The 13,698-nt window shown below is 46.6% G+C and overlaps 1 protein-coding gene across 6 annotated transcripts in view; it reads right to left on the bottom strand.

Moving 5' to 3' along the window:
• Positions 1 to 13,698, bottom strand: part of ATP2B3 (ATPase plasma membrane Ca2+ transporting 3) — a 232,591-nt gene that overhangs the window by 52,403 nt on the left and 166,490 nt on the right. For all 6 annotated transcript variants that reach the window (XM_066580669.1, XM_066580670.1, XM_066580667.1 and 3 more), the window contains one exon: positions 2,937 to 3,101. In XM_066580669.1, the coding sequence (XP_066436766.1) occupies positions 2,937 to 3,101 (165 nt within the window). The remainder of the gene's footprint in view (positions 1 to 2,936; positions 3,102 to 13,698) is intronic.

The raw sequence follows: 13,698 nt of genomic DNA on the forward strand, positions 1-13,698 counted from the left end.
CTTGGTACTACAAACAAAGTTCCCATTGAATTGAATGGCCTGCAATAACAAGCTTGACCACCGCAGTGAAAACAAAGCTGTCTGCTTCCTGCGGAAAGCAGATCAGTATACTGAGTGCACCAGCCCAGCAAACGGCTGATCTGCTGGGATCCTGAGTGGTGGACCCTTGCTACTATTCAATAGTTTACAAGTGGACAACCCCTTTAAGCTTACTAGTGTTAACTTCAACTTCAGCCAGGCGGCATTGTATATTATCAACAGCCAATATGTCTCTGGGTGGTTAGACTATGATCAGAGCAATTGTAATAGAAAAATTGCAACAGTAAAATCTATGTTAGCTTGAGAATGAAAAGCGATTTCTTTGTTATACAAGAAGAAAATACATGTCAACTTCTAGGCTTTATGGAAGAAAGCAATAAAACTTCCGTGCTCATTTTCCCCGTTCTCTGTTCTTTCGTCTCATGCTATTATATTAAACCCAACAGCCGAGGAGACATCTTATTTTGAAAGAAAATAGCAATAGATTGCAGACAATTGAGGGTCAATTGAAAGATCTGACAGGAAGCTTCTATGGAAGGCGTGAAGTTCTGAATGTAAACTGCCCGTGGACTTCACTTACTCATCAAAGTAGTTCTTCAAACGAATGAAATACATTCAGGTCACCTACATACAGCTGAAGATACCATTCATAGACTAAAGCGAAATTCTGCTTCCGTGCCAGCATGTTACCGTGTCTTTAGATTAAACTGAATGCTGTATACACGGGCAATTTATATTGGGAACAGAATTCATTAAGGGTGCTGATTTTGGTGCAGATCTGCTGCAGATTTCACCCTATCATTTGAATTCAAATTAAAGGAATTAAATCTGCTGCAGATCTGCAACAAAATCTGCAACAAAATCCGCAGCAAATCAGTGATGTATCAGTTAGATGCAGCTTCACCAGCTCTATCATATGCTAGACCACTCTGTACTCAGCTCTACCATTAGTCAGACCATCCTTCACCCATCTCTACTGTGTGCCAAACTACTGCTTCCCCATCTCTACCAAATGCTATACCACTCCTTTACCATTTCTAATTTGTGCCAGACCAGTCGTTCCCCAACTCTTGCATGTGCCAGATCACTCCTTTCTCAGCTCTACCTTGTTCCAGGCATCTCCTTTCCCAACTCTTCCATGTTCTCAATCACTTCTTCCCCAACTCTTCTATTTGCCAGACTACTCCTTCCCCATCTCTTCCATGTATCAGACCACACATTTCCCATCTCTAATATGCGCCAGACCATATCTTTTTAAACTCCTTCATGTGTCAGACCACTCTTTCCTCAGTCCTACATGTGCCAGACTACTCCTTCCCCAATTCTTCCATGTGCCAGAACACTCCACCAACTCTTTCATGTATTAGACCAATTCTTTCTCATGTTCTATCATGTTCCAGACCATTCATCCCTTAACCCTTCTATTTGCCAAACCAATCCTTCCTTAGTTCTACCATTTTCCAAACCCCTCATTCTCCAACCAGTTCTTTCCCAACTCCAGCATATGCCAGACCTCTCCTCCCCCTGACTCCACCCTGTGCCAGTCCATTCCTTTCCCCACTCCTCAATGTTCCCAATCACCCCTTCCCTAACTCTTCCATTTGCCAGATCACTTGTTTCCCAGCTTTTTCATGTCCCAGACCCACACCTTTCCCATCTCTAATATTTACCAGACTACTTCTTTCCCAACTCTTCCATGTATCTGACCACTCCTTCCTCAGATCTACCATGTTCTAGACCACTCCTCTACTCTATGCCAGACCACTCCTTCCCCAACGCCTCCATGTTCCAGACCACTCCTTCCCCAACCCTTCCATGTCTCAGACCACTCCTTCCCAACTCTGCCATGTGCCAAATCACTCCTTCCCCAACTTTTGCCTGTGTCAGACCATTCCTTCCTCTGCACTCTTATGTTCCAGACCAGTTCTTCCCCAATTCTTCCATGTGAAAAACTAGTTCATCTCATCTCATCACTGATGCACGTGTCTGTAACATTCTGCCTGAGGCCATGAAACTAGAGATGAGCGAGTACACTCGCTAAGGCTAACTACTCGAGCGAGTAGTGCCTTAGTCGAGTATCTGCCCGCTCGTGTCTAAAGATTCGGCTGCCGGCGGGGAAGAGCGGTGAGTTGCGGCGATGAGCAGGGTGGAGCCGGGGGGGGGGGGGGGGGGGGGAGAGAGGGAGAGAGGGATCTCCCCTCCGTTCCTCCCTGCTCTCCCGCACCGCTCCCTGCCCGCCACTGGCACCCGAATCTTTAGACACGAGCGGGCAGATACTCGACTAAGGCACTACTCGCTCGAGTAGTTAGCCATAGCGAGTATACTCGCTCATCTCCACATAAAACACATCCAAAATCAAAAGTAAGGACTGGCATTTGGTAAGACACACCCAGTGGGTCTCAGATGCTAGTATTGCTGTTTGCACCACAAGTATTGCTGTTTATATGTTGTTAAAAGCTACCTTGCGAATAAGAAGCTTGTCAATACATCACCAAGTGCCCATCCTAACTTCTAGACAACTCCTTCCCCAGCTCTATCATATGTCAGATCACTCCTTCCCCAGCTCTATCATATGTCAGATCACTCCTTCCCCAGCTCTATCATATGTCAGATCACTCCTTCCCAGATCACCTAGACTACACAGAGACTATAATAAAAAAAAAGAGTTTGAAGTGAATCTATCATAGGCTGACAATTTAGGACGCCATTTTGAGCATAGTGGTATAGGAACATAAGCCTACAAATCAGAGTCACGTCATAATTCACAACATATCTCCTAAAAATGTTATTTGCTAAATGGAGCTTAGGCTCATATATAGACCTCGAGGAGCCAAATTTAATATCACGGCATCCATGAATACGTCTATTTCATCTATAATTACGATACCCGGTTTTACCTGCTTTTCCGATTTGCACTGCCAGCTTGGTGAGTTTCCCCTGTAACACAGACTTCTCCTTTTTGGGAACACTGGCTTTTTTCTTCTCACGCTCCTCCATTTCTCCACCTTCGGCACTTTTTAGTGGCTGCATCTCCATGGCAACGGCGCCATCCTGCTTTTTAGCTTCAAAAAGAAAAGCAAAGCAGAAAAATCCAGCGTTAGATGGCATAAGAAATAAGCTGGGTTCATGACACTTGGAAGTCACATGACCGACGCCAACTTTAGTCCTATTCAGCTATCCCATTGATGTGTCTTGTGTATTGACCCAGAACATTTGTATGATAAGACTCACAGTATGGTAGGAGGGCGACTTGACTGACGCCATGCTTAATCCTATCCAGTTAGCCCATAGATGTTCGTGGGACTAATTCATGGACTAGCAGTGCAAACATAAGAGTCCAAACTACTGGTATAAGAGAAACGTATGATCACCTTGTAGGAATTCAATCACCTCTTCAATGTATTAGAGTTTTCTTTTTTTTTTTTAAGATAAACTTGATTAAGAAAAGAATATGTAAGTTCTGCACATGGGCAGAGGAAATACATGTCACCATTACACACTAAATGGGAAACCACTGGGAACACTGACCTGGAAAAGGACTTGGGGAGTTTAGTCAACTGTAAGCTTAACTGGAGCAACCAGTGTCAGGCAGCTGCTGCCAAGGCAAGTAGAATCATGGGGTGCATCAAAAGAGGTCTAGGGGCGCATGATGAGAACATTGTTCTTCCTCTTTACAAATCACTGGTCAGACCACACATGGAATATTCTGGACAGTTTTGGGCAGCAGTACTCAAGAAGGACATATCAGAGCTTGAGTGGGTATAAGGCGGGCAAGTAAAGTAATAAATGGAACGGGCGGATTACAATACCCAGAGAGGTTATCAAAATTGGGGTTATTCACTTTAGAAAAAAAGATAGCTGAGGGGTGACCTAATAGCTGTGTATAAATATATCAGGGGTCAATACATAGTGATGGTGAACTCGATAAAGGAGTACAAGAGGGGCCGGAATGCCTTTCTTGAGCGTTACAATATTACATGTTATATCACTGATTACTTCAAAAGGTTTGGGGATCCAGAGATTACTTTGATTGCCAGATTTGAGTCAGAAAGGCTTTTTTCTCCTAAATGGGGAAAATTGGCTTCTACCTCATTGGGTTTTTTGCCTTCCACTGGATCAACATTGGGGGGTAATAGGCCGAACTGGATGAACATTTCTTTTTTCAGCCAACCATCCTATGTTACTATGTTAATAACTTCCTAAATATTCAACCACCGACAATAGGGAACTTGGGTGCAGCAGTGTCAGAGCTAGATTAAAACTACGGTAAAAGAGGCAAATGCCCCTGGGGCTTCAGCATTTAAGCTTCTCCATCATTCTCCCTGGAATGATTATTTTTATGCTTGTTGTATTGAGGTATTATTGTGCTTACTGCTTGACCCAGTTTAGTATAATCTGCAAAAATAAATAAAAAACCCACTATAAAGGGAAGTTAAAAGAGGAGAAGGGGGGGTGATGGAAGCATTCAGGTCCCTCATCTACTAACTAGAGAAGTGAGCAGCTGCGAAGAGCATGATGCTTTGTAGGGCACAGTAGTTCTCTGCGGTACACGACGGCCCACTGAATACGGTGCCCAATTGTTTTCTTCTAACTGAAATTGTGTAATGCCTTATTTCTCCTGTGGGGGCAGTGCAGAAAAATGAAACACCTCATTAGTGACGAATTTTATCCAAGGCAGCCTTCTGTAGATTTTGTCCTGAGTTTTCCCTTAAAAAAAATCCAACCTTTAGCAATAACAGGGGGCTTAGAAGGTTTATCATAAACCGACAGTTCTGATGACGGCGCCTTCAGAGTTATGCGTTATCGCGGTGCAGCCTCTAATTTGAGAACATTTTGTCAATGGTTCACAATTGAATTTGGATTATTCACCTAAGGAATGTGCGTCAAAGACTTTGTGTCCAACCCGAATCTTTTTAATGCCATGTTAATGTTTTTAAGCTGTAATTGCAAGTGTTCCTCCGGGAAGGGTGAATATTTTCAATTGCTCATATCCATTTTTAAGCTGCCGATGTGCCCTACCGAGATGGCATTGTTGTCGTACAATTATGCTGCTCGATGGAGGCAGCTATTCGACCATCAGGCCTCTACCAAAACAACGCACCTGAGGCGTATAAATGCAGGCCCACAATAGAAGCCCTGTCAAGCCTTCTCGCTGTAACAGAACACACCCTGTTGAGTCTCATTCCTCAGTTATGAAGTGGGCAGGGAAGAATGAGTAGCCTGATTGGCTGAGGGCCTCCATGCTGTGATCAAACCATTGTGCCGAAATAAACATTTAAGAGGGAGAAAAAAAAACATAGCCGTAAGTCCGTTCTTCCGCTGAGAAGGACTGATCAATAGTAGCTTACAGTAAAATAATATAACACTTAATATATATGCAGATTAACGGTAATGAGAAATATGTAAACATTTATTGACGTACTGATGGAAGTTAAAGGGGTTCTTCAACTTTAAACAACAAGCCTATATATTAAATATTACCCCCGAGTGAGAATCTTGGGGACTTCAGCTGTATAGTTTTGGAGGACTTACCTTCAACCTATAAAATGGTATCCATCAGAGGCGTAACTTGAAGCCCCTGGGCCTCGATGCAAACCTGGAACGGGGCCCCAACTATAATGCTTTATTCATAGTACTGGACTTCCTACATGGAGAAGAGAGGCCTTATGGGCCCCCTAAGGCTCCTGGGCCCGGGTGCAACCGTATCCCCTGCATCCTCTATAGTTACGCCCCTGGTGCCCATCCTTAGAACTGTTTCCTTTATAAACAAGCATTGCCCCCCCTACCCCATTGTAGATGCAATCCTTGAAATTTTTTGATGAGGGACCAAGCCTTAAGGACGGCCTAACACAAGTATATATGCTCAGTATCGCAGGACATAAAAGCGCCATGCATGGCCCATGATCCGGGCTAACGCGCATTTTACTATACTTTGTCGCGCAGGCAGGACCGCTCAAAGGACAGCCTAACATATATGCAATTACGACCACAAAATCTGCACCCACAATGCGCAGCAAATGGAATCCATTGACTTCAATGGGTTCCTTCACATGTGGTGTTTTTTCGTACGCATTTCGAGTGTGGGGAGGAATACGCAACATGCTCTAATCTTCTGCGCACGGAAAACCCGAAAGTGCGCAGTTCACTGCCTGATTTTGTGGGCTTAAACAAAAACAGCTGGGCCTAGTAGGTCAGCTGACCCGCTTACCGAGTCAATTGACCTACCTAACAAGGTAGGCAGTCCGGCCTACTCTAGCATGGCGCTGCTGGGAAAATCCCGGCTGCGCAATAAAGTACAGAAAATACGCCGACCCAGAGTCAATAGCGACAGCAAGCCTATATGCTCCTACGCTCATGTGAGGCCCTTAGGCTGGCTTTACACAGATGTATTTGTGCATGCAGTGAATAGAACCCATTGATTTCAAGGGGTCCGTTCACATGCGCATATTTTGCTTGCGTATTTTGGCCGCACAAACAAAATAGAACATGCTGTATTTGAATGCGTATTTCCACACCAAAGTTCCACATAGAAGTCAATGGGGATGCACAAATGCACGCGTAATGCGCAAGGAGATGCGTGAAACACTACGTAATTGCGCTGATAAAAGAACACTTCTGGAACTAAATAGCCATTTTAATTGGTGGGTTAGTTTGACACAAGCAGGTGAGCATGCCTAGCGGGCAGAAGAAGTACAATGAAGTAAGTACAGGGCCAGAACCAGGTCCCCAAAAAGGGGCCCATAAGTGTAGGCCCTGCATGACAGGGTTGTCAGGGAAACGAGAGGCAGTAAGGGGTTCATAATACGGGGAAAAGGAAGATAGTGAAGGGGAGTGGCCAGGTGACGTAGCGGAAGGGGATCGGTAGAGCAGTTATGGGGTGAGGGGGGGAGAAAAGGTTTAAAAGGGGGCAGTTTAGGCGGGAGCGCCAGATTTTCAAAGAAATTTAGAGAGTGAAGTGCAGCAAGAGTTTGGGGTAGCCGAGGAGGCGGAGCCCAGGACCCGGCGCAGGATGAGGAGCCCCTCCAGGGACCCTCTGGCCAGTTGCTCGTTGCCCACAGCTAGGGGTAATGGGGCCAAACCGTCCAGGAGGAATTCTGGACAACGCCCGGGTCCAACGGCCAGCCGCAGGTTTCGTTCTCCTCGGGAGGCGGGGCTTGTGCGGCCAGACAACATCAGGCAAGGAGAAGTCACGGCCACCTCCCAGGGTGATGTACCGGCCCGGCGGGAGTCAGGCAACGGGATTCTGGATGTCAGGGAGCTGGGAGAGCGGATCAGCAGCAGCGTAGTGCCACGGTCAGCTCGCTGGGAGCGGGGCCAGTTATGGAAGTGTTGCAGCAACAGGAAGATCCGCCAAGGGCCACGGGGAGCTTGTCAGAGCGCTCCAGGGATGAGGGGACAGGGTGGCAGCGTAAGACAACAGGAGATAGTTGGCAAGTTAGGTCGGCAGTGTTGGTGCGGCAACCAGACGGGCATCAACTCGGCCTTGAACAATTAGGAGAAGCAGGACGGACACCACGGGCAAGCTTGTTCCGGTACCAGCTTGAAGATTTGTTGATATCTGCAGCCAGGATGGAAAAGAGACGACCGGATCCGCAGCAGATGGCTGGTGGGATCACAACGCCCATGCGGCCGGGTGAGCATGAATTTTTGTCGTGTTTGTCCTTGATTAATAATGCGGGTGTTGATATGGGGGTGATAGTAATCTAACAAGGGGGAGAAGTGGGGAAGGTCCGCTTGCTGGGCAACAAGAGGGAGATATCCGTTTATTGTTGGGGAATCTGCGGGAGATGCTAGCACGCTACGAGCAGGGACTAGGATTGCCGGTTGCAGCCTGGCTGGCGGCAGGTACAGGAGGAGGTTTACAGGATTGGGGTACTTTGTTGGGGAGTGACGACAGCTTCTGGAGTGTCTGAGGTGACGGTAGCAGTACAAACAGAAAAAGATGGAGAGGCCATCCGGCTGGATGATAAGGCAAAGGGAGAGGTCTATGTGTGTTTGAGGGGCCGTTAGGGGCCCATTTGAAAAAGGAGATTAGGGAGAAAATTTGGAAAGACGAATACGTAGAAATGTTCTCCCTTTTGCCATTAGAAAAGTTTAACTTGGATAAGAAAATATGGACCGAATCCAAGAAGGAAGATGAGGAAAAAAGAGATGGAGGTTAATCCTACAAAATTTTCGAAATTGGTTACAGGCCTTTGCTATTTTCGCCAGAATGATCGACGAAAAAGCCCCCGAGAACTGTTCGGGTTTCTTTTGTTATTTGGATGCAATAGGGGAGGCGTACCGTACTTATGGTGGCCAGACTTGGCTTCGCTACGATGAACAGTTTCGTCAGTGAAAAGCGGTAAGGCCAAGTATAAGATGGGATCATAAGGATATAGGGCTATGGTTAAAGGTGATGGCCCCGGCAAAGTACGGGCATCCTTTTCAGGGAGGAGCCGGTGTGGGAACAGGGCAACAATCAGGACAGTATGGGGGTAAGAAGCCAGGTTTATGCCCGCAATTTAATGAAGGAAAATGTAGGTTTGGAGCAACATGCAGATTTAAGCATGTCTGCTCAGTGTGCGACTGGGCTTCCCATAGTTCAGTGCGTTGCTTCCAACGAGACAAGGGAAAATGCGGAGGTGGTAGTGGAAAAAGGGATGACGCCGGTGAGGCTTCAAAGGATGGTCCCTTATCTAGATAGATATGCGGACCGAGAAAGTTTACTTCTGTTTATTGGTTTTAAGGATGGTTTTAGAATACCGCCTCCGGGGCATCAAGTCCCCTTTTTGTTAAAAAATTTGAAGTCGGCTTTACAACACGAAGAGGTGGTTAGGGAGAAGTTGCACAAGGAGGTGCGGTTAGGAAGAATGGCGGGCCCGTTTCTTTCTCCACCATGGGGAGATTTGATTGTTTCACCGCTAGGGGTGGTGCCCAAGGAAGAGCCGAACAAGATTCGACTAATTCAACACTTGTCGTATCCAAAAGGGGCATCGGTGAATGATGGTACAGACCCCGAGCTTTGCTCAGTGGTTTATACTTCATTTGATACGGCGGTAAAATGGGTCCGAAAATATCGGAAGTGAGCGTTGTTAGCAAGGACCGATATTGAATCGGCTTTTTGCTTGTTGCCGGTGCATCCGGATAGTTGCAGGTTGTTAGGTTGTTTTTGGGACGGGATGTATTATGTTGACAGATGCTTGCCCATGGGTTGTCCGATTTTCTGCGCATATTTTGAGGCGTTTAGCTCATTCATAGAATTGGTTGTTTGTGACATGGCAGGAGTTTACTTGGATGACTTTATGCGTAGGCGCGGCAGGGTCGCCCATGTGCGGTTCATTGTTAGCGACGGTACAATGGGTGGCGAATCATTTCAGCGTACCATTGGCTCCAGAAAAAAACGAAGGGGCGGCGACGTGCCTGAGCTTCTTGGGGATCACGATTGATACCGAAGCAATGGAATGCCGGCTGCCGCAAGATAATTTAGCATGGCTGAGGCAAGATCTGCCGAAGGCGAGAGCAAGAAGGAAAATTACTCTGCAAAGCTTACAATCTCTATTAGGGAAATTGAACTTTGCTTGTAGGATTATGCCCATGGGTGAGGTTTTCTGTCGGAAGTTGGCAAGGGCTACGGCACGGGTAAGGGAGCCTCATCATTTCATTAGAATAACGGGAAGTTTGAAGGCCGATTAGGATGCTTGGATGTCATTTTTGGAAAAATATAATGGGAGATCTATGGTGATGGAGGAGGGGGTTGACAATGTCGAGTGCGAATTATTTACTGATGTGGCAGGGAGTGTAGGTTTTGGGGCCTTATTTAAAGGGCATTGGTGTGCGGAAGTAGGAGTGGGTTACAGCTGGTTTGGTCAGAAATTTAGCCGTTCTGGAATTGTTCCCAATTGTGGTGGCAGTGGCAATTTGGGGAAATTGGTTTAGGAACAAGAAGGTGAGATTTTGTTGTGACAATTTGGAGGTTGTACAAGCCATTAATGCGGTGTCACACTGGTGCCGGGAGCGGATGAGGAAGGAACAGCATGCCCTCAAGAACTTTGGAGGCTGGTCGAGGTGCGGCGGACCACCAGATTCAGGGGTCGCTGGCGGCTGGCACTTGGAACGCTTATGAGGCAGCTTGGAGTGAATGGGAACAGTAGATTGATAGGATAGGGGAGGTATTGTCAGATGAGGATAGGATAGGGGCGTTGTGATGGTTGCTGAGCGAAACTTCCAGTGAAGGGTGGTCGGTGGCATTCGGTTTTAAATTCCGCGGTATGCAGGATGTAACTAAAAGTTTTATAATAGGGCAGGCCTTCAGGGGTTTAAAGAGGGGCAGGAAGGTGAAGGACAAGAGGAGGCCAATCTCATTTGTGATCCGTGAACAATTGGGGAACGTTTTGGAGGAGGTTCGTATGGACGGCTCAGAGGTGGTACTATTTACATCATTTTTTTCTTTAGCTTTCTTTGTGGCTTTTCGGATCAGTCCCCAAGTAAAAAGGAAGTGGGGGGGGGGGGGAGATCAGATCTGACATTATTGAAAGATAGGGTAGAAATTTGGTTAAGGCGATCTAAGACAGATCAGTTGGGAAGAGGAAAAAAGATTATACTAGGTAGCATGCCGGGGGCTAGGATGTGCCCGGTAAATTGTGTGGGTAGCCTGATGGAGAGTGTACCAAGTAGCAGAGACCCATTACTACGGCATGGCAATGGATCGTTTTTATCGAAATTTCAGTTTGGAGCAGTCTTAAATAAATTGTTGAGGATTTTGGGCCTTGATAATGCTGGCTACTCCTCCCATTCATTTAGGATCCGGGCAGTGACAGAGGCTGTGGAATGGAGGTTGAGCCCGGCTGTGGTGCAGAAAATTGGGCGATGGAAGTCAAACCAATATCAGTTGTATGTGCAGCCCAAGGGATGTTTAATTTGTAATTATGTATATATATATATCTAAAAAAAAAAGGATTATATGATAGGTTAAACAATGTTTTTCATGGGGTTGGTGTTTTTGACAGGTAATGGACCAGTGTTGGTGTGGATTCTGGGTCATTCCTTCGTTTTCTGGGCGGCAGAGCGGGCGAAGATCAGACCTGATGGCCAGCAGTTAGGCATCTCAAGGAGGGAGGCTATTATCCAGTGAATGGGTATACGGGGAATGATGTGGGGAAGGGTTTTGCCCGAAGTTATGTCACATGCTGGACTGCATAGGGCCCCGGATATTTTAGTCTTGCATGCGGGGGGCAACGACCTTGGGGGGCCACCTGCAAGGAAGGTAAGGACGGATATACAGCATGACTTTTTGAGACTGCATAGATTGTTTCCGGCCATGATCAACATATGGTCGGAAATACTGCCCAGAAAGTCTTGGTGGATGGCTACATCTGTGGAGAAGTTTAACAAAGCAAGGATAAAACTTAATCAACATATTTCAGCATTTGTGGCTCGAAACGGGGAGGGGGGAGGGGGGTTGGGGGGGGGGGAAGTGAGACATAGAAATCTGGAAGGTGGAGAAGGTGGCTACTCGTTACAGGACGGAGTGCACTTAAGCGACGTGGGAATGGACATGTGGTCTCTAGCTATACAAGAAGGAATAGAAAGGCCGGTAGTTTTGTTTGGGGCGGCGCAGACTTAGGGATTAAGTTTTTCCGGCTGTGGCGGGTGGGGGCGTCCTTGGACGCGCGTTTTAATTTTGGGTGGAAGGAGTTATGGTGGGGGCGGCCTCACCTGGAAGAATTCCTACCCTATTTGTATCGTGGTTGGGTCTGGTGCGTTAGGGGAAGGCCAGGGAAGGGATCCCGGGTGGCCTGAAGGAAATTTTGATTTTCTAGCCTCCCAGTGAAGGGGGAGGGGGGCTAGTGGTGTCTCCGAGCTGGGAGTACGATTGGAGGCAAGGTTTGTTATTTATGTATTAAGCGCCAGACCCTTAGTTTTTGGTTGTGTCTCCAAGGGCCTCCTCTCTGTAAGTTTAAAAATTGTAATATTTTATGTATTTAATAAAATGGCTGCTGTGGCCAAAATTTCCAAAGAAAAGAGGTGTCCTGTCTAATTTTTGGTATTGCAAGTTGGAAGGGCCAGTAGTGAGTCTGACATACCCTGGTCATTAGAGATGAGCGAACGTACTCGGTAAGGGCGATTTCGCAATCGAGCACCGCGATTTTCGAGTACTTCACTACTCGGGTGAAAAGTACTCGGGTGCGCTGTGGGGCGGGGGGTTGCAGAGGGGAGTGAGGGGTAGCAGCGGGGAACAGGGGGGAGCCCTCTCTCTCTCCCTCTCCCCCCCACTCCCCGCTGCAACCCCCCGCTCACCCACAGCGCACCCGACTACTTTTCACCCGAGTAGTGAAGTACTCGAAAATCGCGGTGCTCGATTGCGAAATCGCCCTTACCGAGTATGTTCGCTCATCTCTACTAGTCATGCCTATACGCACGCAAAAAAGTCTAATTTGTAGCACAAAAACGCTGCGTGTAAGGCACGCGCAATTGTGCATACATCTGTGTAAAGCCAGCCTAAGGGTGAATACCCACTTGCGTTTTTTTTGCGCGTTTTTTTAACGCGATTGTCAATGGGCCTTTCTAATGTTAAAAACGCATTGCAAGTTTGCGCTTTGCGATTTTTGTGTGATGCGTTTTTAACATTAAAAAATCTTATTGACAATCGCGTAAAAAAAACGCAGCGATATCGCATTAAAAAACCGTGCAAGAAAAACGCAAGTGGGTGTCCACCCTAAGGCTACATTCAAACGGGTGAGCACCATATCACGATGATGGGAAGCATTTTTGATTAAAAATCACATCGCTTTTGTGAAATGGCGATCCTCGTGCGCGAGAAAGGATCGCAGGTGACTTCTATTGACTTTAATCTGAAACATCGCATTGCACGGTATGCGAGTGCCATGCCATGTCCTTCAAGGTCCCATTGAAAACAATGGACAAGATAGTCGCTCGTGTGAATGATTCCATTCATATTTTTTTGCGCGCAAAAGTACAGTAAGGGCTCCTGCACACTGGCGACAGCGATATTGGGCTATGATTCACGCCCTGATATCGCCCTCGCAATCCTTCTGAAAACCCCTGGCTGTTTCCATGTAAAAACGCCTCGCATCCATGCAGGCCTGAAGGGATCACCCGCCGCAGCTGTCACAGCCGTGGCAGGAGATCGCGATGCTCTCCCATTGTTTTCAATGGGACTGGCGATATCAGAAAAAAAAGGACATGCCACGATTTTTTTTTCCACGCATCATCTCAGGAGTGAAAACATCACAAATGAGAATGAAACCATTGAAAATCATTGGTTTCATAATCTTGCGTTTTCACTCCCTCTCACCAGTGTGAAGGAGCCCTAAAACACACACGAGTGTGCAAATAAGCAACGCCCATTGCGCAAATGTGCACGTAAATGTGGCACCGGCCTTAAGTGAGGCTTTTAAGAAAGGAGGTGGGAGGGAACGGTGATCTCCTGGAGCACAAAGATTGTGATATTAGATCGGATGTGATGAATATTGTTTTTCTATTCTCTACATTCAGAGTTCCTCTAAGTTTTTGGCATGATGTAAAATAGCAATGAAGTTCCCTTAACTGATAAGTGCAATTCCTCTCTATATCACTAAAGCAAATTAAAAGGGTTGTCGTCCACTTAAAGTTTTCTAAAAATGGTTCAGGATGGTTCAAAATAATAAAAGGTGTAAT

This window comes from Eleutherodactylus coqui, chromosome 10 (assembly GCF_035609145.1).
Source record: "Eleutherodactylus coqui strain aEleCoq1 chromosome 10, aEleCoq1.hap1, whole genome shotgun sequence".
Taxonomy (NCBI): domain Eukaryota; kingdom Metazoa; phylum Chordata; class Amphibia; order Anura; family Eleutherodactylidae; genus Eleutherodactylus; species Eleutherodactylus coqui.